At 43.5% G+C, this 23999-nt stretch overlaps 4 protein-coding genes across 5 annotated transcripts in view; 2 read left to right on the forward strand and 2 right to left on the reverse strand.

Annotated features, from left to right (window-relative positions):
• The window catches only part of LOC135333273 (nuclear pore membrane glycoprotein 210-like), a 12839-nt gene extending 6461 nt beyond the window's left edge, over positions 1-6378 (forward strand). For both annotated transcript variants that reach the window (XM_064528200.1, XM_064528201.1), the window contains exons 13-20: positions 182-281; positions 341-506; positions 856-962; positions 1140-1561; positions 1699-1966; positions 2970-3782; positions 4171-5253; positions 5701-6378. In XM_064528200.1, the coding sequence (XP_064384270.1) occupies positions 182-281; positions 341-506; positions 856-962; positions 1140-1561; positions 1699-1966; positions 2970-3782; positions 4171-5253; positions 5701-6255 (3514 nt within the window). In that variant the 3' untranslated portion in view covers positions 6256-6378. The remainder of the gene's footprint in view (positions 1-181; positions 282-340; positions 507-855; positions 963-1139; positions 1562-1698; positions 1967-2969; positions 3783-4170; positions 5254-5700) is intronic.
• On the reverse strand, positions 6320-10258 carry LOC135333323 (protein AATF-like). Its single transcript, XM_064528290.1, has 9 exons — positions 9974-10258; positions 9649-9891; positions 9221-9358; positions 8870-9081; positions 7879-8013; positions 7777-7821; positions 7521-7700; positions 7031-7179; positions 6320-6581 (listed from the first exon to the last, which is right to left on the reverse strand). The coding sequence occupies exons 1-9, from the start codon at positions 10251-10253 to the stop codon at positions 6455-6457; spliced, it is 1509 nt and encodes a 502-aa protein (XP_064384360.1). The 5' UTR covers positions 10254-10258; the 3' UTR covers positions 6320-6454.
• Positions 10259-10264: 6 nt separating this feature from the next.
• On the forward strand, positions 10265-11357 carry LOC135333347 (SH3 domain-containing YSC84-like protein 1). Its single transcript, XM_064528325.1, has 2 exons — positions 10265-10421; positions 10547-11357. The coding sequence occupies exons 1-2, from the start codon at positions 10412-10414 to the stop codon at positions 11233-11235; spliced, it is 699 nt and encodes a 232-aa protein (XP_064384395.1). The 5' UTR covers positions 10265-10411; the 3' UTR covers positions 11236-11357.
• Positions 11358-11495: 138 nt separating this feature from the next.
• Positions 11496-23935, reverse strand: LOC135333277 (RIPOR family member 3-like). The gene is made up of 24 exons (XM_064528206.1): positions 23486-23935; positions 20756-21018; positions 20089-20161; positions 19667-19690; positions 18637-18690; positions 18188-18398; positions 17713-17837; positions 17376-17504; positions 16815-16873; positions 16311-16482; positions 15765-16040; positions 15420-15567; positions 15269-15330; positions 14916-15051; positions 14430-14674; positions 14007-14139; positions 13716-13780; positions 13420-13513; positions 13109-13270; positions 12722-12874; positions 12553-12599; positions 12354-12437; positions 11938-12028; positions 11496-11699 (listed from the first exon to the last, which is right to left on the reverse strand). Exons 1-24 carry the CDS (start codon positions 23558-23560, stop codon positions 11560-11562), a joined length of 3021 nt encoding a protein of 1006 aa, XP_064384276.1. The 5' UTR covers positions 23561-23935; the 3' UTR covers positions 11496-11559.
• Between the last annotated feature and the right edge of the window lie 64 nt (positions 23936-23999).

Consider the following 23999-nt stretch of genomic DNA (forward strand, 5'->3'; position numbering starts at 1 on the left):
TTTCTAAAAGCTTAGCGAGAGGCTTTTCAGATGGTATGTTCAAATCCCAAGTCCATAATTTCCTATTTTCGGGAAAAGACTCTGAACTTGTCGAAAACAGGCCAGTTTTGATTTCATAACAACTATAGCCACGCAACCACACCACGTTCTTGTGATAGTGGAGCTACATTTGTCCTTGCAGAATCTATTGTGCCGAGCCTGTTTCCATGACAATACGACCAGTGATTGGTCATATGCCAGACTGCCCTCTATTGACTCAGACCAACAATCACAATATTCAGGTACGTACACTCAAACAAGATTTTTGCTTTTACGTAATTCACTTGTGCTTTGTCTGCAGTTTCCTGTGCGGAGTGGACGACCTTTGACCCTTGAAATAACTCTGTATGACAATGTAGGGAGGGTGTTCGACAATTTCACATCGCTGCAATGGACGTGGGAATCGTCCAATCAGAATGCTCTACCTACCCCCCAGACCTCCTCACTACAGCACAAGGACTCAAAAAGTAAGCAACTTTTAATAAGAGTTATGCATGTGTGTAGGGGTAGCTATAAATGTGGATAATTTTGGCTTTGAGAGCCCGGCCGTTACTTGAATTTCGATGGTTTAATTTTGGAAAAAAGGGCTTTCTCAATTTTGGTGTGCCAAACGAAAATCAAAGATCATTGAAATTGGATCACCAGAACATACATGTAAAGTGATGCATGATATCAAGGGGGGTGGGCTGGGGTAGCTAGCTGTATGGCTTGAGGGCCCATAGCTTGAATTTCGGTACTCTGATTTAGCTCTTTCGGCATACATAGATTACAGGCACACATTGTCGTTAGTGATATTGGTTGTGTTTACTTGTGCAGCTTTATTGTCTGTGATACTGGGAGGTGTGTCTGGTGCAGCTGTTCTCACGGCTTCCTCCAACCAGTACCTGCCCTCTGTACTCTCCAGGGAGATCCTATCTCCTCAGGTTAGTGTGTGCTCATCATGACAGTATAATCCTAGCTTCATTGAACATTACAATTACATGTATGTGTTGTAAGACTACTCGCATACATGTACATGTACATGAAACAATCTCACAATGTGATTATACTGCACACCAGACTATACTTATATTATATCCACCCCCTCCCCACACACACAGGGGCCATTTTCTCCCGGTGTCAATTTCTCTCTTTCTCTCCTCCTTCGCAATCCACCAGAACTGACACCTAACGAAATACTGCTCTTCAATCACCCTCTAAACAAGGGCGCCCTCACTATAACCCACGGCTCTGATCATTTCCGAGTGGATCACATGACCAAGACACTCCCCCCTGCCAGCACACTCTACACTGCGGATACACGGCAGATCACTTTAACCCCTGTGCTTGAGGGGTTAATGACGATATCGCTGACAGATCTTTGCCTGGAGATAGACAAAGCTGCCAGCTCAGCAGTTATTGTCGCGGGTGTGTACAGTATCGAGGTCCATGTGACAGACAAACTTCAACTAGGCAATTCTTCACTGGCCTTTGTGAGGGTGTTGGATAGTCGCCAAGTGCCCTTCCCCGTCGACCAACTCAGGTGGGTGTGGTCAATGTCACTATATAATTGTACCATTGTCACTATGTAGTTTGTAGTTCTGAGCAGCATTGTACGAAGCTTTTTGTCGTCGGTACCCAAATATAATTTTAGTCAATTTTGCCGATCGGTGTTTACAGATTAATGAATCTTCAAGCCAATCCTAAGTCTTCGCACATCAAAGTGGCCCCAGCGTCCAATCAGATCCTCTCTACCTTATCACATGACCAGACCTCCCACAGTGCTGTGTACCAGGTCACTGGGGTTGCCGTGGGAACTGCCCACCTCCTGTTTAACGCCACGTCCAACAGTCGTGTCGTGAGTAGCTGGCCTAAAGAAGTTCAAGTATTTGATGCTCTGCAACTATTCCCAGAGCACATCACACTACTACCAACAGCTACCTTCCAGGTCAGCTGGGCCGGGGGGGGGGGGGGCAGTACAGTAATTAAGTTACCGTATAGTTGGTATAAGCTGCCCAATTAAATATTCGTAATTATTCGTACGTGCTTATTTTACTGTCAGAGAGAAGTCTTTTAGTGCATGCATGGTTATAGCATTGCAACTGTTGAGCAGTAACAGCCGGAATAGACACACACACACACACACACACACACACACACACACACACACACACACTACCATCTGACAAAATATGCCTAGTGCTAATTCTAAGAACCAAAATTAGAGGTTAATGATTGTTTTGTGCTTGCCACATAGACCCATCCCCATTATCAGATACTACACCACAAAACCAATACAGCCTCAAGGTCAGATTTAGTTTACACAAAATGTACACAGCCATACAAGCTAAGTTGAAGTACTGCAGCAGCCAATATCAAGTCTAAGATAATTATGTCAGCATTTAATATACCTCAAATGTAAATAGCTTATACAATAATTATTCAGCATGGCCCCAAGTGAATAGCTTATTCAGTGTGCTAGTTGTATGTGTTTCTGGATGCAACAGATGAGTGGGGAGTGTTGGTGCACCGTGAAAGACTCTTTAACCCATCATTCTCGGCTCTCAAGGCCGGGCTCTGTTTGCCTTTTCTTTTCTGTTCGTGGTTTGTGTCTGTGTGTTTTCTATGATGTCTGAATATACATGTATAAAAGAAGCCTACCAATAGACAGCTAATTAACTACAGTAAGAGTTATTCCTGCAACCATTTGTCAATTTTTATAAGCAATATTTAATGAAAATAGGAGAGGTGGTTACCCAATTCTACGGTCAGATAAGGCAGTTTCTCACAATTTATTTTTTTTGTTTCAACCCCTCCAACACACACACACACAGTCATCAGCTATACCATATTTATCGTTCGCCTATGCCTCCAAGCATAGGTGAACGTTTGGCATAGTTATACGTTTGGCTCTGGCAAAGATAATTATTATACATAAATTTATAATGCAGATCCATAGCTCGGGAGGACCTGTACCACACAGCACTGTCATCTACACCATATCAAATATCACCGTGGCTACCGTCGACGAAACTGGACTAATCGTAGCTGCTACACCCGGTGTTACCATAGTAACAGGTCAAGCCCAAACCTTGGACTCCAACACAGGGCAGCTGGTTACATACTCGCAAGATGAAGTCCACGTACACGTTATCAAACTAACTGGAATCAAACTTTTTGTACCATCAACCAAACTACTCGCCGGTGAAGAAATTGCCGTTTATGCTATTGGAATGCACAACGAGAGCCCGTTCTCTTTCGGGAGTGTGACGTCAGAGCTGTCGTTTCATTGGTCGGTTAGCAATATGGACATACTAGTTCTCTCGTCCGTCTACGAAGAGGCTAGTGTTTCGTTGGACGAAGAGCAAGATTTCGACGCCATGCTACGTGCTCGCAATCCAGGACAAAGTGTGGTACGGATCACGGCCAAGTGTGGAACTGGAATGTGCGATCCGGAACTGGCTACTTTCACAAATCAGGTTCAGGTTCGAGTTTTACCTCCTCTAGAGTTACTGCGACCTATGGGCGGCCATTTTTTATTGCCTCAAAATGGGAAAGCAAAGATTGTGACGAATCGCGATGGAATCTCTCGATTGAGTTATCAGCTGATGCAGAGCGTGGGCGTTGGGAGTGGGAGTAGTGTGATACGTGTGAGTAGTGAGGGGGAGATCGGTACAGCTGCTGTAAACGGACACGCTGTTGTCATGGTGACTGCGGATGCAATGGGCATGGGAATCAATCAGAGTGTGGTCGTACATGTGGAGGTAAGTGTGTAACAGTAGCCTCTCGTGATAGTTTTAATTCAGTGTTCAGTGTTCTTCCCAGGCCCTTTCAGCTAAGGTTCCTTAGTCATGATTTCATGAAGTGTACTAACTTACCACAATAATTGTTATAATGAAATTCATAATTTGCCATTAGCTTTGTTTTTGTTTCTGTGATAGATGCCAAATTAGATTGCGTATAGTGCCCTATCTCTTGAATAATGTACTATAGCGCTGCAATTCATTCCGCTACTATTCTACAACATTCTATTGATCTTTCTACATAATTATAACGTGCAGCCACTCTAGTCTAATAAAAATAGTTACGTACATGTACATGTAAGTAGAATGGCATTAAGACTCGTTTCAGTTTACTTTTTTATCTGTACAGGTTCGACAGATATCCAGTGTATCGATTGTCCCTCTCTCATTCGCACAAGCCACACCCTCCTCTAAAGATCACGCCTATCCACTCGGCTACTCGGCAGAGTTCATAGTCTATCTCCATGACAACATCGGACGTCAATTCAAGTACGCAAGCATCCCACTCTCCCATCGTCTCAGCCGTTCTGATATCGTACGCATGTCCCCTGAGTCTGGAAACTCCACCTACACAATAAAAGCGTCAAAACAAGGAAATACAATCCTCAAAATATGGACCACCTCTCATCCTCACATCATTGATTACGTTCGCATACAAGTGGGTTATGCTATTCTTCCGTCGCTGGCTACTGTTCATCTTGGGTGTACTATATGCTTCACTACGCATTTGAAGGAAGAAACTACCGGGCTGTGGTCAGTCGGCGAAAAGGGGGTGCTCCAAATAAAATCAAAGACGGGGGTGGGTGTGGCTAAATCGACCGGACGAGCAGTTGTGTATCACAGCAGTTACAGTACAGTGGACACACACACGGAGATAACGGTATCGAAAGTTGAACACGTCCAATTCTCAGCCTCCCTAACACCAACTTTCACCAACGCTCAGCGTAAACCAGAGCTAGGATCTTATCGCATACCAGTGCAGTTCTATCATTCCAACAACGAACTCTTCTCTCCTCTGTACACAAGTCCTGCCTGCTCTAACGATTCTAACACCTCAGGCAGCACTTATCTACAGCAAGTACCGTTTCAGTGCAAGCTAGAGCTAAAAGAGGCTAACAATAATCCACTATTTGCCTTAAAATACATAACAGTTGATTCGATTTTTGATGCGACCAACGGCCAAAGTTACTGTGAGCTTGGACCTGCTGATGCGGTATTTCGTGAAACGATTGCTACCACGGATAGACTGTCTTTGTCGCTGCAAGTAAGAGTGTTTGATTTGCTGAAGTCGTATGAAGTGCTTTCGATGAGTTCAAAGGTTCCTTTTGTACCCGCGTTTGTTTTGAGCCGTGACAAGATTCGACTCGGGAGTGGGGAGACCTTCGCTGATGTCAAGGTGACTGGTCTACCTCAACAGCTGCAGGAACTCAAGGTGAGGGTTGTGCATAAATCAGTGGCCTTTTAATAGGATCCCCTAGCTTCATCTATATATACATGTATGGAAGTAAAGAGTAATTGACTGTGTAACTAGAGTTATGCTTGTCCAAAATCGTTGATTTTAATTAACCCTCAGGCCTGTATCAGCGCCTAACTAGTTTTTAGCTAACGAGGAGCCTGTTCAAATGGTACATGTATGCTCTAATCACAAATTACAATGAACCACAATTTCCGATTTCGTCAAAACAGCCAATGTTATTGGACCAATGCCTAAAGTTATGCCTATTCAAAGATGTTTCATTTGCTGGGTCAATGTTGTATGTAATCATTTCTGGGAATGTTTAATGTATGCTCCTACTCCCACACACCACACACTCTCCCATACACACACACACACACACACACACACTCTCCCATGCACGCACACACACCACACACACAGGTGGTGAGTCCGTACCCAGTGTCTGCCGTGAGGATCTCCTCTCCCACACCCACAGAGGCAAACTATCGTATCTCTCTCCTCGACAATAATCCCTTCTCTGACGACCAATCAGATTCAGTTCGAGTAACCTTCACTACCACACTAGCACAGCAGGAAACAAGCATTCTAGTGACACTAATGTCACATGATGAACTGTCCGGACCACCCCTTCAAATAGTTACTGCGGCGATGCCCTCAAATTCGAACCGTGTATCGACAGAATCTCCATTCTCAGATGACTTTAAGTATGTAATGGTCATCGTCATAACGATACTAGCGGTCGTCATAGCTACCTTTGTGATCTGTATGGCCGTCAAGCAAGGCTCGAGTCAATCGTCCATGGGATTTGCCGCTCACTTGCCACCAAAGGGACCACCTCAGGCTGCCTTCACACCTGGCACACCTCACACACCCTTCTCCCCACGCACACCTGGCCATGGGGGGTCAGCCGGTGGCAGTGCATTCAAGCGACCCGGCTACTCCCCCTCCCCACAACATGGACTGTTCAGTCAATAGACACTCTATAATATTATTAGTGGAACTGTTAGATAATTATGATAATTATTATTCAACCCGATGATCATGCTATAAAATTATAATTATTTTATTTGTCATTAATGAAAATTAATATGCAATGTCTTTTACTAATTAAATTTTATTATGAATTCTTTTACATAATAATTTACAAAAGTCAACAATAATCATTATAGACTAATCATGTTCTTAGTGTTCGTTGGTGGGCTCCAAATAAAGAAGAGAAGAGATCGTTCTTGGTGACATCTGACATAGTGCCTGTTTCCACGGGAACCATGAAGTTGGCCAGCTTCGGGTGTACATTATACCTGCATGGAGAAAAGCACATAATTCCAGTCTATTAATTATTGCTAATACAAACATTATACAAAATTAAGCTCTCAGTATTATAGCAAGGTACACGTACCGGCCAGAGAAATTAAAGCTTTTGCTACAGTCTATACCGTATAGCGGGTTATTTTCATGGGCAAGCTGACCTTCACGAAATTTTAACACAGACGTGGCTTATCATAACGTATGAATGTAGTGCAGGCAACAAGACTAAACGAAATTTATACTCACGAAAATCACCGTTTTCCAGATAAACGAATTTTTTACCCCATGAAAATTATCCGCTATACGGTAGTCACACCATACGTAGTATACCAATTTGTGGAGTATGGCCCGCGAGACTAGGCCAGAGGCTGATGGCCTAGCTAGTACCACAGGCTAGCTAGAGGTATCAAAACAGAAATTCAATGCTAGCTACTGTACACACCTGATCTTGCGTCCTTTGCTGGCTCGTGTGTCCACATCTTTCTTAGCCTTTGCTCTGAGTTTCTGCAGCTGTAACCATTGCCTCCCCATGGCAACGGGATCACCACCCTCGCTAGTGTCCATCTTACGCTCTATCAGCTCTCGAAGCAACTGCACCAATCAGTGGATCAATACAAACATCAATAAGTACATTCATGAGAACGCATTCTCTTTAGAATCATACTTTAAGGCTTAATTAATTATCTAATAATTATTTATAACCTGGTACTTAATCATAAAGGATTTTGGCTACATTCAGGAGTGATTGATACATTACAGTGTTGACAAATACCAAGAGTACACTTCTGATAATACTTAGTTAATACGTACGAACTCCAAAGGTTCAGAACCTTACTTGAAAGGCATATTATAGACTGTAGGCACTAGCTTACAGGCCCTACGCCATATAATAATTAAATGTAGCGACACTGCATGAGGTCTTAGGGTCTAACCTGATGGTAAAAGTCATCATCATCAAAAATCTCCTCATCATAATCCTTGAGGTGAGCGTCTCGACTCTGATTTGATTGGTCAGTTGTATCCTTGCCCGCTCCCTCACACGTCCCAAGCACACGATACACGGACCTCTTGAGCTGGGTACGCTTTAGTAGGCGTGGCTTGTCAGCAAGAATCTATGGGAGAGAGAAAAAGTGTTAAATTAAAATGTACACGTACACGTATTATAAAATGACAGACTTTTTAACGTACGTGTTTTATTTGTGAGAGAACTGTTTGGTCCACTTGTACGAACGACTGCAGGAGAAAAAATATTTTGTCATAATGATGTCGTAATTAACTAAGACAACTGACCTTGCTGGTGACCTTTCCGCCGGCTATTCTTGTCTTGGTGTTCCATTTGGCGATGGTCTCATCTCTGTATGCCTGGAATGCTGTGTGGACACTGGACAAGTAGCCTTCATAGTCCAGCGAACTATCCTCACACACCTGTGGGTGGGGGGGGGGGGGTAGTACAGCAAGCAGTAAGAGAATTAAGGGGGGCAGTACAGCAGGGGGTAGGATAAGGTAAGAGGAGGTGTGGGTTGGGTCACAGGAGGTAAAATTAATTTTGTATTAAGAGCAAAATTAATAAGAACTAGAGCACTAAAGTGCAAACCCTCGGCTGGTGACATGATAATAAAGAAACCAGAAGAGTCATAATGCAGTGCATGTAGCATGTATGACTAGCATGCGCTAGCACAGCAACTCAAGAGCAATAAAACTAAACTAACTATTCCGCAGAACATGGTCGCAATTTGGACACCTCAGTGTCCTGATGTGGACCTCATCCCCACATTGGGGACAAGGTTTAGAGAAGGGCATATTGATATCTTCGGTCCAAGAAGTCTAGTCTGATCTGTCCTTGTAATTCAGGCTTTCACAGGTCTTCAATAATGATTAAAACCACGTGGATGGGCTTGGTTATGCTCATAGTGCGCATGACAAAACTATCAATTGTTCCTGGTACGGGATCACTTCAGCTGAAAATACGTAATCAAGCCTTGACTACGTATTTTCAGCTGAAGTGATCTCGTACCTTGACTCAAGGCCACGTGGCAAGTTTAAGCTTCTTAGCTTTTGCTCGCTTTTACTCGACAAAGAAGCTTTAACATCAAAATCTGCCACTATTTAAACCAAGATATTGTTGTGTGAAGACTATCTATGCTGTAAATGCAGTGCTATGGCATCCAGGTGAGTAGATATACTCGTTACAAACAAACAAACAAACAGACAAACAGACAGACTACTATAACCCGTGGCCGCCCACGCGCCTCGGGTTAATTAATTAATGTATTATACTCACCCATTCTGGACGCTCTCTCTTCCTCCCTACAACAGGTGGTGGTGGCTCCAACTCTTCATCATCACTGTCACTAGGGATCTCCTCGTTGCCCATGTCACCATCACCATCGTTACTAGCCCCGCCTACCACACAGCTGGTCTCACTGTTCCTCAGTAGCAGCGATCGTTGCAGTTCCAACAAATCGTCCATCAAATCGTGACAAACACTCTGACCTGAGAACAATTACTACAAATTCAAAATTTTACAGATGCTTCACTAGAAACTCTAACGTAATTTCTCAGAATTGAACATTTCCTACGCTAGATACTGTATAATTAGGATACTGTAAATGGCAACCATCTCTCTGCTTACATTGACTGTGTGTTGTCTGGACCCCCTCTCCCCCTGCTGTCAGGAATGCCTCCAGTGTCTCCTCCTGAGGCAGTTTGTTAACCCCCACCAATACTCGGTGCAGTTTGATTCTTGCCTCAAGCACACCATCCCATAGCCCTGTGAATGTGAAGCAAATACTAGCGCTTGAGAGGTAGTTATGTGCGAGGTCTTTTTAGATAAAAATTAATGGTAGTATAATTTAAAATCCAGTCTTCCAAAACAGAGCCAAACAACAGGTTAATTTGATTGCTACATGTATGTAAAGTTTGGATGTACTACATGTGTCAGCTTTTGGAGAACTTTACAATAATTGTATAATAGAGGCTACTAATTGCTTTACAAAATATCTACATGCAGATTCTAGATGTACAGTGCACAAGACTACATACATATGGTGGAGTACTTACCTAGCTGGTGTTTGGCTGCCTTGCCCTTCTCAATGTCCTCCTGCAAACTAGCTAGAGATATTGTAGCAATGGAGTGTTGAGGTTGGTCCTGGGAGGGGGTGGGCTCAGGGTCATCAGAGTCTGTCATGTGGTCTCCATCCTCGGCATCCGATTGGTCAGATTCGTCATCACTGTCCACCACGTCAGATTGCTCTTGATCATCATCGTCATCAGAAAATTGCTCATCAAGTTCATCATTGGATTCTACGCAATCATGTATTTTAATTTATTAGTTTAACGAATGCAGTAGATCAAGCAAATACACCCAGAGGTACACACGACACACCTTCACTGTCCTGTAGATCTCTCCTATTGATAGCTCTACCAGAATATTTGGGATCATCATCGAACTCTTCCACAACCTTCTTTCTCTTTTTCGAGCTCCATGGCTCTTCCTCATACGAGAACTCTACTACTTTAGCGGCTGTGAAATCATCTTGGTCTTCTTGGTCAGGATGGTAGCTCACTGGCTGGGGAGTGCTCAGATCCTTCAGTTGCTCAGAAAGAGACTTCAGCTTCTTTGTCTTGGACATTTTCTCTACCACGTGGGTGAGGTCAAAGTTCATAATAATTTTTTGCTGAATCAGCACACAACAAAGAACTCAGCCGGCCGGCTTGAGTACGAGTTCGAGTAGTTAAAGCTAGAGAGGCAGGAAACAAAGCTAAGAGCGCCTCATATCATATCAGTACAGTACGAGTACAAGTACGAATAGAGAAGGTGACCATGTCTGAAGGTAAGGCTAGTTCTTACATTGTCAGACTATAAAGCTTAAATAGCCATTTTAGGTTTTGTGGTATTTTTTGACCCACTGGTACTATTACCCTTGCTGGGTACTGTTTGACCTCTCCTCCGCTCCAGGTGACGGTGGCGGCTTTGGGTTCTCACTGGCCAGTCTTGGCAGTAAAGCAGGCTCTGCTGGAGCAAGACTAGGCAAGAAAGCTGCTCAATCAGAGACTGGTCGCAGAGCAACAAAAGCTGCCGTTAAAGGAGCGTGTGATGGTGTCCGTGACGATATGCTCAGCAAGTACTCTGATCCTACACCTGCCACGCCCACTTCCCCAACACCCAAAGAAACGTCGAAACCGTCAAGTGGAGGACAAAAGAAGGAAGAGAAAAACAACGTCCCAGCTTGGGTTGATAGTAATAGTGATAGTGATAGCGATGAAGGTAAAGTAAGGTCTTCCCAGGCACAGTCACATCGCTACCACGAACCAAGACCACCGAAACCCTCACTAAAAGATCGATTCAAGCTCAACATTGGTCGGTCTTCTAGTTCTAAAGAAGCTCCGCGTCCTCGTCCCATTATAAAGAATCCGAGAGACCGAGTGTACAACAGTCGACTGGCCAAAGAGCCTGACTGGGACAAATTGCCCAGAGTGCAAGCGTTGTACAACTTCAAAGCGGAGATGAGATGCGATCTAGAGTTTCGTAAAGGTCAGGTGATCAAGGTGATTACTCGGACGGACTCAGTGGACGACTGGTGGGAGGGGAAAATGGAGGACAGAGTGGGCATCTTCCCAGCAAATTACGTCAAAGCAATGTTTTAGAGTAGAAGAGTAGAACTCTGTTTTAATCTATAATTACCCTATTTTTCAATGTTTTTATTGCCCTCTATAGTTGAGGCCTAGCTTGTGAAGGAGGCTAGTCAATACAATGTACACTGTGATAATTAATTATAATGGCTTGAGTGGGCGTTGCAACAATCATTGATACAATAATTATGGTAAAGATCATGGATTTATTAGACCCGCGGAATAAACATTTCAACGATCTTTACCTTCTTCGCTAATGAAAATTTAATTTGACATCATTAATTAATTTTATATCAAAAACTGATTCATGCCATAATCATACGTAAGATGCACTGAATCCTAAACCAGAGTATCGCTAGTTAGCTGGTCAGCACTACGAGTTCTCTTGATGGGGCTGTCGCTGACTTGTTGCTGCTTGGAGGAGGAGGCTGGGTCAACTGAGTGAACACTGCCACCAGACTCTGAGCTCACCTCCACACCTAAGCATGAGGAAGGGGGAGGAATGAATGGCATGATGATCTCTAACAACATTAGTATTGGGAACTGAAAGACTTATAAGACACAAAATACGCAAATAATTTATACACAATACAACCTAGGCAATTTCCTACCTAACCGTCGTAATTATAATCACAAAAGCTATTGTTATAGTATAATTATGCACATGGACCCAATGGTTGATACTTATACATACACAGTGCGTGCACACAGTCATACCTAATGCCTGCAGTGCTTTACAGGCCGCCTCTCTGACAGTGGGGAAGTCTTTCTTTGAGATGTACTTGAGTTGAGGTACAACACCTGACGCCTGCATGTGCACAAAACACATTATTACAATCAATCGATCAACAGCTTAAGCTATACACACTGACCTATGGAGCACAATAATCATTATAATAACAATTTGGATAGTATAGGCATAATTATAGCAACAACTAGAAACTAAGTCAAACAGCTACACACATCTGTTTGCTGTAAACCAGCCATGGACAGGGCTAAGGCTTTAACATACACCCCACCCACTACACATCCAGGATACTGAACAGCTCGACACACAAGACCTACACATCCAGGCAACAACTGATACTGAACAGCTAGCTAGACACACAAGAGTCCCCAGACCAGTCTCTTACCTGCAGGTAACCCAGAGCTCTGCATGCTCCGGCACGTATCTTTTGGTCAGCATTCTCCAACAACTCAACATAATATTGCACCGCCTGACATGTGTGAGGAGTGGGGTGGGAGGGGATAAGATGATACTCAAGTACACAGTAAAAGGCCCACGTACAATGTACATATATACATGCATAGAATGTACACACTAGACATTACCTTATTATGCCATGGGCTGTTGCCTTCAAAGCTCTTCACATACGACACTGCAAAGGAACAAACAATCATAAACCATGACAACACGATGCTACACTAGTCTCCCCCCCACACTAACACGCAGCTGACAGAATGCAATACGATAGTACATTAGTCTCCCTCCCACACTAACCTGCAGCTGACAGAATGCTTGATCTAGAGTCAGTCAAGAGGTGGGCTGCTGCCAGTAGGGCTCCCTTGTTGTAACCATGGTCCCTCAGCTGGTCCGCTATCTGGAACCTCACGTGCTCATCATCATAGCTCAGCAGACCCTCCGTCACATTCACTGCAGGGGGGAGTGTGTGTGGGGGGAGGGGGTATTAATCCCATACTGTTGAATAACAATTGAATTGGCAAAGACTACTCGTAATTCAAAACATTTTTATCGTGGTGTGTACGCGTGTATTAATTTCAACGTCATCTACTTAATACTTAAAACGCTAAAAACGTATAATTTATTATGCTAAAATTCATTAATTTTGCCATCTAATAGAATCACTAGTTCAATGGCTGCACTCACACTCTTGTGCGACGTCCTTGAGGCACTTCTGAATGCCAGTGCTGCCCTGTACCAGGAAGAAGGCTGCATACTGGAACAGAGTCACGACCATCTGACTGTCCAGGGAAGGTTCCCAATCATCAATGTCCAGATCCAGGACACGACTCAAAAGCTCTGTGAACGCTGTGAGGGTGTGGGTGTGGGGTGTAATGTGTGAGAGTGTGGGTGTGTAATAATATGTGAAGGTAGTGAGTGGTGTGTGTGTAACATGTGAAGGTAGTGTGTGTAACGTGTGAAGGTAGGAACTGTATGGACTTAGCCTCAGGCCTTACCTTTGTTGGCGGTCTGGGGAAAGTCTACCCACATAATTTGGCCGAACTTCTCGTCCAGGGCAACTGCAAATTTCTCGTAGCTCACAGAGAGAAGCTGCAATAGACAATCGCCATGAGCACATGTACACAGGACATTGTAACTAAATGCATGCGTGTACACACACATTGTTATCCAATGCCCCAACAATCACAGCATGTAATTACATACACATTCTTCCACTGTAATTCCATACAGTACACATTCCCATTCCACTGTAATTCCATACACGTACATTCCATGCTAATGGTCAACTCACGTCAGATCCTGACACGTACTTCCAGAACTTGAGCAAGCTCTCATTGGCAGCCAGCTCAGGGATAACTGCACACAAGATGGTGGACACTAACAACACAACAGTATACCAAGCCAAATAAGACCATCTCCCCAACACATAACATAAACCTGCCAAACCTGAAAATTGATTCTATATAAGCCCATTGGTTTTGTCAAGCTCACTAAAAGATATGCTTGGCATTCTGTCTAGTTGGCTACCACACACGTACGTACACACCTCTAGTTGGCTACCACACACATCTCTAGTACTCACTATGGTCGACTAGTACGGGGACGTCTGGTTCAGCTGCAATGTTGAGTAGCTCTGCCAGTATCTCGGCCTCTTGTTGCAGCTTGAGGAGACCAGTCCGCAGCTTGTAGTTGAGTGGGCCGGCTGACTGGAGGTGCTGTATTGATGTACAATAATAATAATAGATGAAATAGTTACATTTATTATACCTCACAGTGTAATCATGGGAGACAAATACGCTAAAGCAACAGTTGCAATGCACCTAACACAAATAGCTTCTATAGGCTTTTAGTAACTGTGGTGGTACTGTATATCAATAACAAGCCATTTTAAAAGTCACATTATTTTATTGACAACTAACTCCATATACGTAGCTGTATAGAGGAAGCTCAAAACTTAAATTTCTTTTTTCCATTTATGTATAATATATCACATGCATGCACTTACTTGCAATAGACAGTCGCAGTGTATGAGGTGTTGGAGAATGGCACGGTCCACACTTACACAGCCTGTGCTCCCGCCCCCACACCTCACACCACCCTCACTGGCGAAGGATCCCACGTCACTCATAGTATCATCCGTGGTCTGACTGTCCTGGCTCGCTTGACTCACTTGGCTGGACTGGCGGAGATCCATACGCCCAGAGGCACTGAAGTTAGAGCCAGAGCGACGATGATGGAGGAATGGGTAGTCTGAGTGAAGAGAAGGGGTTAGGATTAGGGAGGCTGAACAATGGGTGGAGACAGCAATATCCAATTGCACTTATAATTATATAAAACTAATAGCACGTAACCAAAACATAAAATCCACACTAGCTGCTTTATGCACTATAGGTACATATAAGAGAGGTAGGAGGCTTCTCCAACTAATAGCAGTAATCTGCACTCTGTAGCAACTATTATCCATTACACTGCCCTGACTCCACCCCCTCACCTTCTGAAGCGTCGGACATTGAGACCATGGAAAAGCGTTGCGAGGCTGCAGTGTCCTCACTGCCCAGGAAGTCAAAGGAGTCCATCGCCAGACTCTCACTCAGTGTCATAGAGGGCAGCTTCACCAGACGACCTCCCTGTGTGCGTGTGTGTGTGTGTGTGTGGGTGTGTGTGTGTGTGTGGGTGGGTGTGAGGGGTGTGTAGGGGATCTTGTATTTTAGTGGCTAAGGAACCACAATCGCACTTACAAGATTTGGTAATGGTCATGAAAACAGATTAAGTAGGCTGACATTACTAAGCTCTCAATGCTTCAAATATACAGTTGGTAAAGGGTCATACAATTAATAAACTCACATTGAGTGCCACCTCTAGTCTTGTCAGTTGACTCTCAAGTCCAGCCAACTCTGGGTACACCTCTGTGCATGTGTGTGGGGGGAGGGGTAGGCAATAATAATTATTTTGTCGAAGTTTTAATTTTCAGAGCCCTATCCTACCGCCCACTCACCTCTTGGTTCCTCTAGTAGCGCCATGACAACCTCGAGCATGCCCACCACAGTGATACTGTCAGAGGGTGTGGTCTGACGTATGGACGATCTCCTGTTCCCAGTACTGCCTGAACTATGACTAGAGCCGAGACTGCTGTCACGAGAGTCCTGTCAGGTAATGGGGGGAGGGTGAAGTTAATATCTCAGCACAATACATGATATGAACTTTTCTTACTGTAATTATACGTATATGTACATGTCTCCAAAAGGGTAGAAAGGCTATTTTTAAATTATGCACAAAAACAAAAACAGCATCTCTTCAACACAGTACTTAACGCACATGCACACACACCACACACACACACCTTCCGTGTGTTCTTGTGTGAGGAGGGCCCCAGCTCTATCTCCTGCACTCTCCTGGACAACACTCTGTCTGGGTCTGGACTAGCCTCTCTGTCCATGAGGCTTTTAGCCTCGGGGTACTGTCGCACCTCATCAGTGTTCAGGATGAGTGACTTACGGTCGAGGAACACAAAGTCTTGGTTGTCCTTCTTCTTGCGTTTGGAGCGACGAAGGATATGGTTTGTCTTGACCTCACTCCGCCCGACACTGTTGTTACTAGTGACCTCCGTATCCTCAGGCTATGGGAGGGGTCAGAGTTAAAAAAATACCCACACAACCTCTCAAAAAGTCTTTTTAACGATAATTTGACTAAAGAACGTACGTATGATTAAAACTATAGATTCAGCCAACCCAATTGAAAATTGAAAGCAGTTCTATGATTGCATTGTAAAACCAGAATACCACAAGTAAACGTAATGTAGGAAAGGGAGAGTTGGGGAAAAATAATAGGGAAAAGTGTACCATTGTAATTATGGTGGACATGCAAGCTCTCTAAGTTGCCTGTGTACCTCAGTGATGATTCTGAGTTGTGTGTGGTGGTCCAGGTCTGACCCACTGAGAGAAGGTGCTCCTCGTCTCTCCACACTGCCAAAGTTTGTGCTCCGGAGAGCAGCCCCGCCCACTATACAGTTCACTGTCGGGAGGTCGAGGTCAGTGAGGAAGTCTCCGCCTAGTGTGGGGCTGTGAGGGTGTGGACGGTGTGAGGGTGTGGGATAAAGGTGTGGGGTAAGGGTGTGGAGGGTGGAGGATAAGGGTATGAATGTTTGTACAAGGTGGAATGTGATATCACAACACATGATATGGGATATATTTGCAACAACCAGTGATAATTATGATTGCATGTACACGAACAATGTGCTACTGTGCTAGACTAGCTAGCTACTGTGAAACTTCACCTCTTGGAAAATGTGTGTTAGGGAACACAAGTTAGTTAGGATATTGCACGTGAATACATGTTTGGAATGAAGTGTCCCTGCTATTGTGCTAGCTAGTGTGTGTTACTGCACACATACCTCCATGTTATGTCCATGTTGAGTTTGACTGGACTTGAGGGGAAGTCGAATGTTACGTTCTGTTGGAATGACAACAGACGTGTGCATGAGTAAACAGTGTCAGTTGATTTAATGCATACTATGGAATCTAGAGATCATGAAAACATACACATCGAAATAATTATTGCTCAATATCACACGCAGATGGAATAAACAGAAAGTGTTAGCAATACACCAGCATTGCCACATATACACCAGCTGCCAATATATAAGGGAGGACTGACATTGCTAGTGTATATGTGAGGGCTTCTTCTATACACACACACTCAAACATCAATCGATCAATTATGCAGGGTCGAATAATCAGTAAAACTACCTGACACCCCAATCTTATCTTAGGGATTGGAAATTACATTGATAATGTACGTGCCAGTATACTATAGGTGTCGCAGGATTAATTACGTGACAGATACAATTAATTATCAGCACCACCCCACTCCCCCACACACTCCACCCACCACCCACCCACACCACCCACACACTCAACCCACCACCCACCACCCACACACCACACACACACACCATTGGATAGAATGAGAGGAACTCCCTGGTCTGACACTTCATTGCCCCCAGCTGCACGTTGCCTTGGATCTTCTTGAGCTCCACCACCTTCAAGAACAACTCATCCGTGACCTTACCCAGGAAGATGATCTGAGCAGAGGAGGTAGGGTCATTATTGTGACTCAGATATAGGAGTGACTAGCATACATACACAAGCGTTGCCTCAACAGAAAAGTGGGAGGTCAAAACAGAATTATACTGATTCAGAAGTACTACACTGGCCTTTTGAAAATACAATTTCAATGGTATTACTAAGTGGTTAGGGTCTCCTAATCAGAGGGGGGGTCCCTGTACTCACGTTCTCATCAGTCCAGCTCTGCTCGTGTTTGCTGTGCTTGCACTTTGCCTTCCATTTCTGAGTGGCTAGTTTGAGATGAGTCTCCACCCCCTCACTATTGCTGACGTTGCTCAGTCCCACCAGACCTGAGGGGGTGGGGAAATAGATTATAGCAAACCGTGTGTACAGTGGTTACCACTTCAAAGGTCCACTTCAAAGGTCTTACACAACTACAAACAACTCGTAGCCTTTGAAGATCAACAGATTAACGACCTAAGTGGATGGCTGTTGTTTGGTAATAATTCCAGAGTTGTTGACTAGCTATATAAAACCTAGCAACCCCCACCCCCTCCACCTCTCACTGCTGAGACCTACACACCCCTCCCACCACATGCACACACACACCCCTCACCATCGCTTGACACGCCCATTCCACCCCTCACACATTTGATAATGGACCTTGAACACACCCCCTCCACCCCACACACACCCTCACCATTGATGTGGACCTTGAACACTCCTAACTTGGTCTCCAGCTCATCCTCTATATCACACAGGTCGTCCAGTAGCTCCCTCTGCTCCAGACGTGCTTCAATCAACTTCTCCTTGGAAACCTTGGAGGCTTGACTGGACAGAGCCTGGGCTAGATTAAACGCCCCGTCACGTAGCTTTATCTTTAGTGTGTACTCGTCTCGCATCTCCTCAATCTGTAAGTGGGTGTGGTTTGTGGTTAGCCATACACAAGGAGAAATACGTATTTAATTCTTAGAAAAAATTAATCTAGTCAAGTTACTAAAATTAAATTCCAGACTTGTGTGCAGAATTCCCAGGAGACCAATTTGTTCAATCAATGGTCACAGTAATTGTACAAGCATAATCAAGCAATGTGATTGGACGGCTCTAATTGGTACTTAAGGTGTGGCCATTCTTGTCATACCCACTCACCCTGTCTTTGTGCACCTCGAGAGTGCGTGTCTTACGCTCTAGTAGCTTGATTTGCTGCAAGTGATCGAGACAATAATATGAACTTCAATGCTGTTCTAGTACATGTACATGTGAATTAAAAATGGACCCACAAGCTTAACAAGGAACATAAATTACTGCCCTAGAGCTAAAGTGCTGCATGGCTATTCCTCACCTACATTGAGGGTTGATAATTATAGTCTACTTCCTACCCCGGCCACCCAGTGTGGTGACAGCCAGTGAGCTAAGGTGTTGCCTACTCCATTCCCTTCCTACATGTACCACCCCAGCCCAGCTTACAGCTCATAGACTAAAGCAGCATGACCTAGCTGAACAGAATACCTACATGTAGGTGGGATGATCCATCCATCCTGACTGACTAGCTGACATTATTAGATCATTAAGCAAGACAAATGCATATCTCACAGTTTAGAATGTCGGAATGTTGTACTGACAATAATTATCGATGGGTCAACAAATAAAAGCCACGCAAAGTTGAAAATTGTAAATTAAAATCAAATCATCCCATCTCTAAAGAACACAAATACAAAGAGAAAACCAACAACAGTTGATTAGGGCAGCCATTACTTCACTACAAGCACACACAATAAAATCACTGCTAGAAAGTTGTACTGAGATGCTAACTTCCAATTTCTGAAGCTATTATAGTTCCAGTGAATATGAAGTTGAATACTTCACGATGCAAATTAAGGTTTTCTTAGACTATATTTAGAAGTTAGTCTGCACGCATGCTGATTTAATTAACTGGAATGGTGGAAGTTTAATGGTTTCTATTTGCAAGCTATCTCGAGAGAAGACATTGCAATGGCTGCCATTGTTATATCAGATAATCAAATGATCGATGGAGACAGTAACACATGCTCAATCTACATGTAGTATATGTGATATAGTAGGGCATTGTATATACTGAGATGGTGGTATTTTAGTATACAGTAGTAGACAATATACAGAGACGGGGTATAGTATACTGACATGATATACCCAGACTCACCTTCTCTTGCTCCATGAAGTAATTCTGTAAGGAGAGAGAGAGAGAGGGACATGTATTATAGACAGGTGTTGCTGTATGAATAGCCACAAGATACTTATCAGATTACAGTCAACAATGCAATTATGGTCAACAAGAATGTCTAGAGTACACTATCTGTGGGTCAGAACACAACACCACAGAGCTAGGCCAGGGACACCATTAGCAACGGGTACCAGTAAAGCACCACTACGAATTACTACTATATATAGCTTTGAATGATCACTGACAGGCACTTTCTACTGTCCATACATACGTCAGAATAGGAAAACAACTAATATGTGTATACACTGGCTAGCCAAGGCAGTCATCGAGCCAAAAGCACACAGACAATGCTTACTGCAGGGCATACACACACACACTAGTTACTAAGATAACCCACTCACCACTCTGGAGCGAGTCTCTTGGAGCTTTGACTTCATCTCCTCCACACGAGCCTTCACGCCAGCTATACCTTCACTGCATCAACATACAAGTATAGTACGTATAATCATAATTAAAAATGAGGATCGAATTCATTTATAATTATAAAGTTGGGTATACAAGTTCGCAGACACCAACACAAACAATAATTAGGTAGCCATGAGGTTACATGTGAAATTGGCCAGCCAGATAGTCTGTAACGCCAATGTTTACTATACATATATAGAGGTTCAGTTCAGCTGTGTTTCGTGGGTAACCAAGCAACCCATACATGGTCAAGCAAAGGGGGAGCAGCCATACAACCACAGGAAGTAAGTGAGGTGTATAGTCCAGTGTTGTGTGTGATACAGTCTGAAACCATCCTAAGAAACCAGTCAATGGTTGTATGGACTCTGGTATGCGATTGATTAATACAGTACAGGACATCATGCAAAGAATCAACCTCCAGCTACAATGCTTCACTCGATCGCTCATGACATCACACACAACACAATGGCAGCAAGACACCAGAGCTCTGTATCATATAACTTTAATGGACTAGCTTCATTCCTACCTCAAAACTGTGCAAATATTTGGAAGCTGATACGACCCGGCCTACGATATGAGTAGCTACTTCTCAGCTCCACTTACGTTAGTCCTTGTAGCAGTTTCTCAAAGACGACCTTACATCTGGCCGGCCGAGGTGCTGATCTCTGAGCGCGCTTTGACCCTCGGAAGGACGAGACAAGTCCACTCCGCCCCCTTTTAGAGCCTCGTAGGGACTTTGACCCCGGGTAGTAGCGAGCAGAGGAGAACTTGATGTTCCCACGTCTGTTAGCGAAGGAGAGGGGTGTGGGGTTGAATGATGGGGGGGAGGCCATGAAGCGATCGTGTTCGTGTAGTGAGGAGAGTGACTGTGTGTATGTGGGTGGAGTAGGCGTGGATATGAGGTGTGTAAGTTGTGAGGGTGCAGGCTACAACTATACACATATAGAGCTGTACAGGTGTCACTGTGTGTATATAGATGTAGTAGTTGGCTGATTCCAGTGGGCTATAAAAGTGCTTGTAAACATAAATTGTACCATACAATTTATGTGGCCACCAAAAAGACTGTCAAGACCAAAGAAATAGATCAAGTTTCAATACACGACGATTATTCACAGTTTACCAATGAGCACAACATGCAGTGCAACTATTGGACGCCTATCAACTTTCAGACATGAACAGATTGATTGTAGCCGGCAATCTGATATCTCACTAAAGCCAAAACAACTTATTATACCCAGTTTAGAAACATCAACAGAGCATCATCATATGCATGCAAGGCCAAGTGGGATCACAACAGTATAATTGTAGTACTCCTCACACACACACAGGCTAATAGGAATGATGGGAAAGCCAACAAGTTCTGATATATGTGGCGATGTAGGTAATAGAATAAAGGAATTAGCTCATTGAGTACAAGCTTCCTCTATTGTAGCTAAACAATAAAACATTGCAGCCTGGCAAACCCTATATATACATAGCTCCAACTAGTTCAGGTTAACAGGTAGCTGACATTGGGGAGAGGTAAGGGATGGAATACATCAAAGGATATTATATAGTTCCATATGAATTTAATTGTAGCTGCATGGCTATATATAACACAGTGTAGCTACAACAAAGCCGCTGACGCATGTGTTGGTGGCTGGGCCTAATATATGCTCACATAAGGGCAAGGAATGGACTCTCTATTGGGGGCTCTTGGCAGTGAGGAGAAACAAGCCGTTTACAGACCCTAGGCTTTTAGCAGTAATGCACTGGAGGTTGAGTGTTGTTGTCTGCTGCAAGCATGGCACTTTGTAGAGCATTGTGTATAGCCTCTTTAGGGGAAAGTGCACAGCACAAAAGCATCAAAACATGAGCAATAATGAAAAACATACTCATAACAATTTCACAACATCGATCAGTATGATGCGCTTAAAACTGATAAAAATAAGACATTGTTTAGTAGCGTACAGGCCGGGACACTTGAGTAATGGGATGTCTCAAGTTGCTGTTTACTGTATGTAGAGTAAATGATCCGCGTGTTTTCACCCCAAGCAAATGCACGCTCCACCACACACAGCCCACACATCATTAAGCGCAGCTACTGCACTACAGAGGGTGTGGCAAGTATACGCTATTCTATTGTTTGTACAGCTCTACACAAATTGAAGGAAACGAAACAATTAGATGTGTGTACACTGACAATGCGATTATGGAGACCGTCTATTTAAGGTGTGGGGGTAGGGGTGTAACAGTCACCATTGTCACGGTGAATAGACGGACAAGTGTAATCACAAGGGAAATTAGTGTTGACAAAACCTGAACACAGTTTAGAGCATGTAGGGCCACTCACTGGAGCATGACGAGGATTAGATTAGCAGCATGGCTACACTGCACTGACCATGTCTCATACGAGTCTGACATGCATCACTGACATGCATCACTAATATCTCTATAATTATGACAGTTTGAAATTTTGTTTAAAAAATTGCAAAAACATAGTAAACCTGTGCTGGTACTTAACTACTATAGCTAACCACACACGAAAGGGACCTTTTTTTTACCAAGCTTCCTGTACGCAAAGCAGCACAAGCTCTCCATTGAGGTGGTAGCTTGTTACCACTTTTATCACTCCCTTTTAGAATAAATTGTTACTCATCAACACGTAATAATTATATATCTACAGCTGTGAGTTGATCACACACTCAAACACTCTCGATAATTATACCAAACAGAAGAATTAAAATAATCACAAACAGATATACCAGTTAGTCAAGTGAAAGTAACGCATTCACGGTGACGAATAACAATTTCAGCACTCCGATGTAACTATTAATAGATTAAAGTTGCTCTTGGCAGAAGGTGTTAGGTACACAATAAGCCAATTACTCCCTCCTGCTGAATTTAGATAGTTGAAATGTAATTAGTGATCGTACCACATACCGAACAACTCTACTACAAGCTCAGAACAATATGGCATGCACACTTCACTGTATAGGGAAGAAGGGCTTTGTTGCTACAGGGGAAGTTACACACAGGTCTCACTATGTCATCATTGTGTGTATGTAGAATGCATGATGAAAACCAACGGGGAAGCCACAATTAACTCCACAATATTAAATGCTAGGATGAATTAGTTTCAATATCAACCAAACTTATGAACAACAGCTAGTGAACTAGCACACACACACACACACGTACACACAGTGACAACACACACACTCAACATCTGAAAGTCGCTGATATAATATCGTACGTAATTCTATCATAATTCACTCCATATGCACTGGTACAGTTAGTAGCTAGCTTCTCAACACCAATGAATACTACTAGCTCATGCAGCTACCAACTCACAGTCTTGCTAGCCGAGCTCCCAGTGGACTGGGTCGTGCTGCTGTCTCCAATACTACTGTCTGCAACACTGGACATCTGGTTAATATGATCACAACACAAGAAGAGACGCCTTTAACTTGATAAGCAGTAGACGAAACAAACTACCGATGGTCGTGAATGAGCTTGTTGTTGACAAAGTAATAGAACAAGAGCTTGTAGCCAGCTACATGTGCAATTTACAGGTTTTACTGTACAAGTAATTAACAGGCCATGAATATCATTAACTAGACACTCCCCTTGTAAGGCTCTTCTCCTTCTTTCTTGCCTCTCTTAAATGAATTAGGCTCTTCTCCTTCTTTCTCGCCTCTCTTTAATGATTTAGGCTCTCTTCTCCTTCTTTCTCGCCTCTCTTTAATGATTTAGGCTCTCTTCTCCTTCTTTCTCGCCTCTCTTTAATGAATTAGGCTCTCTTCTCCTTCTTTCTCGCCTCTCTTTAAAATTGACCTCTTCTATTTCTTTCTTGCCTCTCTTTAAT

Source organism: Halichondria panicea, chromosome 3, assembly GCF_963675165.1.
Source record: "Halichondria panicea chromosome 3, odHalPani1.1, whole genome shotgun sequence".
In the NCBI taxonomy this organism is placed as follows: domain Eukaryota; kingdom Metazoa; phylum Porifera; class Demospongiae; order Suberitida; family Halichondriidae; genus Halichondria; species Halichondria panicea.

Coding starts and splice junctions, on each gene's coding strand:
- LOC135333277 (XM_064528206.1), bottom strand. CDS start 23,560: ATGTCCAGTGTTGCAGACAGTAGTATTGGAGACAGCAGCACGACCCAG. Junction 20,162..20,755: donor AAACTGCTACAAGGACTAAC/GTAAGTGGAGCT, acceptor ATGTTGATGCAG/TGAAGGTATAGCTGGCGTGA. Junction 12,875..13,108: donor CAAGGACGTCGCACAAGAGT/GTGAGTGCAGCC, acceptor TCCCCCCTGCAG/TGAATGTGACGGAGGGTCTG.
- LOC135333323 (XM_064528290.1), bottom strand. CDS start 10,253: ATGAACTTTGACCTCACCCACGTGGTAGAGAAAATGTCCAAGACAAAG. Junction 9,359..9,648: donor GGCAGCCAAACACCAGCTAG/GTAAGTACTCCA, acceptor TCACATTCACAG/GGCTATGGGATGGTGTGCTT. Junction 6,582..7,030: donor AGCAAAGGACGCAAGATCAG/GTGTGTACAGTA, acceptor TTCTCCATGCAG/GTATAATGTACACCCGAAGC.